The sequence below is a fragment of the Colobus angolensis genome, unplaced genomic scaffold, assembly GCF_000951035.1.
Source record: "Colobus angolensis palliatus isolate OR3802 unplaced genomic scaffold, Cang.pa_1.0 Scaffold110, whole genome shotgun sequence".
NCBI lineage: Eukaryota > Metazoa > Chordata > Mammalia > Primates > Cercopithecidae > Colobus > Colobus angolensis.
In genome coordinates this window covers 1,511,488-1,517,894 of record NW_012112031.1, presented here as the reverse complement: position 1 = coordinate 1,517,894, position 6,407 = coordinate 1,511,488, and the positions used below count along the sequence as shown (strand labels likewise).

General features: G+C 57.0%; 1 protein-coding gene across 2 annotated transcripts in view; it reads left to right on the top strand.

Moving 5' to 3' along the window:
* Nucleotides 1–6,407, top strand: part of SLC43A2 (solute carrier family 43 (amino acid system L transporter), member 2) — a 42,177-nt gene that overhangs the window by 19,937 nt on the left and 15,833 nt on the right. For both annotated transcript variants that reach the window (XM_011955942.1, XM_011955951.1), the window contains 4 exons: nt 1,463–1,555; nt 3,186–3,319; nt 3,408–3,610; nt 3,939–4,085. In XM_011955942.1, coding sequence (XP_011811332.1) covers nt 1,463–1,555; nt 3,186–3,319; nt 3,408–3,610; nt 3,939–4,085 — 577 coding nt within the window. The remainder of the gene's footprint in view (nt 1–1,462; nt 1,556–3,185; nt 3,320–3,407; nt 3,611–3,938; nt 4,086–6,407) is intronic.

Here is a 6,407-nt window from a genome sequence, read left to right as displayed (position 1 = left end):
AAATGGGGAGTAGTGGGGAGGGTTGGGGGAGACGTAGATTAAGTCCCCATAAACAGCCTGAATTCAATGGAATAGGTTGCATAGCTATCCAGAGATTGCGCCACTGCACTCCAGCCTGGGCGACAGAGCGAGACTCTGTCTCAAAAAAAAAAAAAAAAACAGAAAGAAAGAAAAAAAGATTCAAGACAAATGGGGAGTAGTGGGGAGGGTTGGGGGAGACGTAGATTAAGTCCCCATAAACAGCCTGAATTCAATGGAATAGGTTGCATAGCTATCCAGAGAGCAGCTCCCAAGGCCAGGGACGCTGGGTGCGGACAGGAAATCTTTGCTACACAGTGTGCTCTCTCCTGAGGTTAGAGGAGCTGTACCTCTTTGGGAGGATGTAGTTTGCCCTCGGCCTGGATTTCTGTAGAATCAGCAAGAGTTAGCCATGAAGTCCTATTCAGGTGGGCCCCCTCTTGCCCTGTACCCAGAATGAGCTGATGTGAGATGCTGAGAGTGGCTTCGTTGGGAAGAGAGCCCGGGCCTTTCTTCCTGTTGGCCTTCTCGGATGCTAACTGCTAGGGCAAAACATCCTGTGGGAAGAGAATCCCCTGCTTGAACTGAGAAATTCAGAAGCAGGAGGCCGTGCACAGTGGCTCACACCTGTAGTCCCAGCATTTTGGGAGGCCGAGGTGCGTGGATCACTTGAGACCAGCCTGGCCAACATGGTGAAACCCCGTCTCTACTAAAAATACAAAAATTAGCCAGATATGGGGGTGGGCATCTCTAATCTCAGCTACTCGGGAGGCTAAGGCAGGAGAATCGCTTGAACCAGGGAGGCGGAGGTTGCAATGAGCTCGCGCCACTGCACTCCAGCCTGGGCGACAAGAGCGAAACCCCATCTCAAAACAAAGAAAAGAAATTCAGAAGCAGGAATCCTAGGCCAGCTTCATCCTCAGACCAAAGAGAACTGTAGAATTCTGATTGACATCTTCCAAAAACCTACCCTCTCCAAACCAAAAGCAGTTTTTGCTGACATCTGGTCTTTCTGGGATGCTGATATTTTTATTTATAAAATGACGCTATTATCCCCAAATAGATGCTTATTTTTAACAGGCTTTCTCCCTTTGAGGCCTGCCTGAGGCTCAGAACTTTGTTCTCTGGTATTTCTGTGTTACCCTGTAAAGACAGGAAAGCTCCTGGGCTCTGCCAGGACCAGAGGGATGGGGAGGGTTGCCAGCCGGAAAGTCAGACAACTGCTTGTATTCTGCGTTACCTCCCTCCTTGCCCTCATCAGCCTCAGTCCAGGAAAGAGAAACCTTCAGTGAGCGATCATTGCCCCTGAACTAACGCCCCTGTGAGTCACACAGGAAGGGGCAGGTGAAGAAGAGGCCCGATGGGGCCTCGTTCTCTGCCCCCTCCTCCTCCCCTTCCCCGGTGCATCCTCCCCACTGAGGTTTCTCTGCTTTTTATCTCTCAGTTGCCCAACATGTTCGGCGACCTTCGGTCCACGTTTATAGCCTTGATGATTGGGTCCTATGCTTCCTCGGCAGTCACCTTTCCAGGAATCAAGGTGAGCACGTGTAATTTGCACTGGTGTCTGTGCAGAGGCCCGCTCCAGGCTAATTCCGCCCTCTCTGAAGAGAGAGGCAATTGTGGGCACCGGGGGTGGCCCCTCTTCACCACCCCCACCCGGGCAGGATGCACCTGGGCATCACAGGAGTGAGAGCTGAAAACCGTGGGGCCTCAGGGGACAGGATACACGCCTGTGGCTGCAGGGTCTGCCGCGGGTGCCTTTGCACTTCTGGGCTGGGGCAGGGAAAGGGCAGTGGGTGAGTTTGTCTCCAGTTTTGAGTCCAGCCCCCGTCTCCTCCATCTTCCTTATCTCCCCCTGCTCCCCTGGCTCCCCCGCCCCCAGCCTGCTGTTACTGTGCCGTGACTCCCCGCCAGCCAAAGCACTGCTCTTGGCCAAGTGGTTCAGCTGTTTCCCTCCTAGGCAGGATTTTGAGCCTGTGGAAGTCACACAGGGTCAGGACAAAGCAAACACCTCACAGTCCATGAGCCCGAGTTCCCCAGACCCTGTGGCTCTGCCAGGGCCCCGTAGGGGCTTCTCCCACCTCTGGCCCTCACACTCAGTAAAAGCCCCGTTCCTCAGGGGTGCGTGTGGGAATGCTGCTGGCGAGGAGAGGGGCTCACGGCATGGGCTGGCCACCTGGGCATTGAAGTGGTGGGCGCTGGGACTCTGGGGCCAGCCATCCTATGGACTTGCAGAGATTCTCATGTCCCTGGAGCGGGGAGGATCCCGAAAGTTCCTCCTCCTCCTCCTTTTTTGGTGGAGGACAGAGTCTTGCTCTGTCGCCCAGGCTGGAGTGCAGTGGCACAATCTCGGCTCACTGCAACCTCTGCCTCCCAGGTTCAAGTGATTCTCCTGCCTCAGCCTCCCAAGGAGCTGGGACTACAGGTGCCCACGACCACACCTGGCCAATTTTTGTATTTTTAGTAGAGACGGGGTTTTGCCATGTGGGTCAGGCTGGTCTCGAACTCTTGACCTCATGATCTGCCCACCTTGGCCTCCCAAAGTGCTGGGATTACAGGTGTGAGCCACCACCGTGCCTGGCCAATTTTTGTATTTTTAGTAGAGATGGGGTTTCGCCATGTGGGTCAGGCTGGTCTTGAACTCTTGACTTCATGATCTACCCACCTCAGCCTCCCAAAGTGCTGGGATGACAGGCATGAGCCACTGCGCCCGGCCTCCTTGAGCATTTCTTTGGCCTCTGCCATGTGAGCTCTCAAGGGCACTGGGGAAGCATCAGTGGATGCTTCTGGAAGGCTCTTGCCTTCAGGGAGCCCCACCCACTAATGCCAGACAAGCTGATGGACCAGAAGCACTGTCCCCTCTGCCGGGCCGATCACTCTGAGCCTGCGAGACGTGCTGTGATCGTGGTGAGGGGGTCAGGAAGGCCTCCACGTTGCGGGGGCTAATGGTATGCCAGGCCCAGATAACCAGCAGGGCAGGCACGGTGGGAGGACTGGAAGGCGGGTGCCTGATGCCCCAACGCCCAGGCTGGCAGGGCTGTGCCTCCTCACATGGCTCAGCGCAGGGACAGCAGGGGTGGCCAGATGCTCCTGCCTGCCAAGGCTCTGGCCTCCCTGAGCTAACTCTGCCCCTCCCCGACCCCACCGTGTCCCCGCGGTGCCATTAGCTCATCTATGACGCTGGTGTCTCCTTCATCATCATCCTCGTGGTCTGGGCCGGCTGTTCCGGGCTGGTTTTCCTCAACTGCTTCTTTAACTGGCCCCTGGAGCCCTTCCCGGGCCCGGAGGACATGGACTACTCGTAAGTAGAGGTGCCCCCGCCCCACCTGACCCCCGCCCCCCAGCTGGGGTCCCGAGCAGCACCCTCAGACACTCTACCGGGACCCCAGGGTGAAGATCAAGTTCAGCTGGCTGGGCTTTGACCACAAGATCACAGGGAAGCAGTTCTACAAGCAGGTGACCACGGTGGGCCGGCGCCTGAGCGTGGGCAGCTCCATGAGGAGTGCCAAGGAGCAGGTGGCGCTGCAGGAGGGCCACAAGCTGTGCCTGTCCACCGTCGACCTGGAGGTGAAGTGCCAGCCGGACGCCGCAGGTACCCTCCTGAGACCGCAGCCGGGCGACGGGCAGGGAGTGCTCCGTGGGTGTCGGTTCACCCCGTTTCCACCTCACCCCAAAAGGGGAGGCGGCCCCGCCTGCCCTGTCCTGCAGAGGCGCTCCGGAAGGCTTAGGGGAGGGAAAGGGATTTGCCTAACCGATTTCACACACGAGGCAACCCCACTGCAGCACCGACCCCGTCACCCTCACCAGGCCCGTCCCGTCCCGAGGGGCCCCCTCCAGGCCTCCAGGGTGGAGGGACCTGCACGGCCCCCGTGGCGGGGACAGTGAGCCCCGGCCCTGAGCCCCGCACCCTCTCCCCGCAGCGGCCCCCTCCTTCATGCACAGCGTGTTCAGCCCTATCCTGCTGCTCAGCCTCGTCACCATGTGCGTCACGCAGCTGCGGCTCATCTTCTACATGGGCGCCATGAACAACATCCTCAAGTTCCTGGTCAGCGGCGACCAGAAGACAGGTGGGCGCCCCGGGCAGCCTCGGTCACTGTCCCTCCCCGGCCTGGGCCCAACCCGCTGGCAACTGGCCAGAATGTGTTCAGCTGAGCCAGGCCAGCTGAGCAGGGCCACGGAAAGGCCGCATCCCAGGCACGGTCTGCCTGTCAGAGCTGTTTCATCACAGCCAGCCCCAACTGTTCCTTCGTGTCCCCATCAGGGTTTCCTGGTCCAGGAGGGAGGGAAGGACCAAAATAGCTGCCTGGGGGTGGGGGGGGTAGGGGGTGTGTTTTCCAGCGCCTGAGGGGGAGGGTTGCCGTGTGTGTCTGTAAACAAAAACAGAACAGAACCCTCCACCTGAGTGTGGCAAGCCCAAAGTCCTCCCAGAAAGTGGCACGGTGGGTGCGTGGACACCCTGGACGTCGAGGTCAGGTCGGGGCTGCAGACGTTGGGGCAACGGGCCCACGCTGGGCTCTGCATCCCTCACCACGAAACAGGGCGGGGCAGAGGCTACCTCGTAGCCTGTGGTCAGTTGAGGCTTCTCAGCTCCAGCAAACACAGCTGATAACCCACACTCCACTTTTCCAAACAGCGCTGGTCTTCAGCTGATGAGAGGTTTTGATTCTACAGAGAAAGTCAGGACTTCCCCCCAGGGCCTGAGCTGAGTCAGCCTTAGTCATCCCCAGCCTCCCTGGTGTGCAACCTTTTCCGATGGTTTACTTGTTTTTATCAAGGTGAACATCCCCTGGGTCTTGTGAAGAAGCAGTTATCAGGTTTTTAGGAGATGAGAAATCCAGCTTTAACAAAAGATAGCAAAGGGAACCAGATAACAGCCAGTTCTACTGTGAAAATGGGAGTCTCGGCCGGGCGTGGTGGCTCACGCCTGTAATCTTAGCACTTTTGGAGGCTGAGGCAAGTGGATCATGAGGTCAGGAGTTCAAGACCAGGCTGGCCAATATGGTGAAACCCCGTCTCTACTAAAAATACAAAAATTAGCCAGGCGTGGTGGTGGGCATCTGCAATCCCAGCCACTCAGGAGGCTGAGGCTGGAGAATCGCTTGAACCGGGGAGGCGGAGGCTGCAGTGAGCTGAGATCGCACCACTGCACTCCAGCCTGGGCGACAGAGCGAGACTCCGTCTTAAAAAAAAAAAAAAAAAGTCCGTGGAACACACTTTGGGGAACCCTGATCTGTCATGTCTTTTTCTTCCTTGTCTTTTTGAGACAGGGTCTCTTTCTGTGTTGCTTCAGCCAGAGGGCCGTGGCGCAAACACTGCAGCCTTGACCTCTTAGGGCTTCCCAGGTGCCACTGCACCCAGCTAATTTTTAAATTTTTTGCAGAGATGGGGTCTTGCTCTGTTGCCCAGGTTGGTCTTGAACTCCTGGGCTCAAGGGATCCTCCCCCAAAGTGCTGGGATTACAGGCGAAACCCCCACGCCCAGCCTGACAAACACTCAGCTCTGGAGTGTGGAAACCCGGAGTCCCAAGAGAGCCGGTCCCTGGCCCTCGAAAGGCGCCTCTCACTGCCGCTGCAGCGTCTTTCACTCAAGCTCTCTGAGAAATCTTTTGCTGCCCAAGAGGAATTTTTCCAACTGCTTCCCATGTTCAAAAAGTCAATTTCAAGACGTAGAGGAAGTCAGGCCAGGAAGATTGGTCTGTGGCAGATGAAGCACTGGTTTTCCCCGTCCTCCTTCTGTGACCTGTTACACCCAACACCCATAGCCCCAGCTCTGGCCGAGAGGCGGCTGCAGAGCCCTTGTCACTTTCCGCACACTCAGGAACTGTGCGGCTCCCCAGGAACGAGTGTGCTGTGCTGCTGAGGGACGGCTCGAACCACCAGAGCCATCCCCTCCATGTATGGCCCCACGACCACCCGCAGCAGAGGCTCCCAGGTGCTGGTTCCAAACGGAGACTCCAGGTCTTGCCGCTGAGCGGTGACTCTGCTACCTCCCAGCGTTTGAGACCCGCCATCAAACAGGGGTGCAGATTCGGGGAAACCCTAACTAGCCAGCGTGCTACCAGCTGGGAAAAGGCTGCCTTTTTTTTTGATTTAGGGTCTTGCTCTGCCACCCAGGCTGGAGTGCAGTGGTGCCACTGATAGCTCACTGCAGCCTCCGACTCATGGGCTCGAGGGATCATCCCACCTCGGCCTCCTAAGTATCTGTGTGTGCCACCATGCCTGGCTAATTTTTTTTTTTTTTTTCATAAAGACGAGGTCTCACTATTTTGCCCAAGCTGGTCTCAAACTTCTGGGCTCAAGCAATTCTCCCACCTCAGCCTCCCAAAGTGCTGAGATTACAGGCATGAGCCACAATGCCCATCCAAAAATACACTTTGTTTTTTTTTTTTT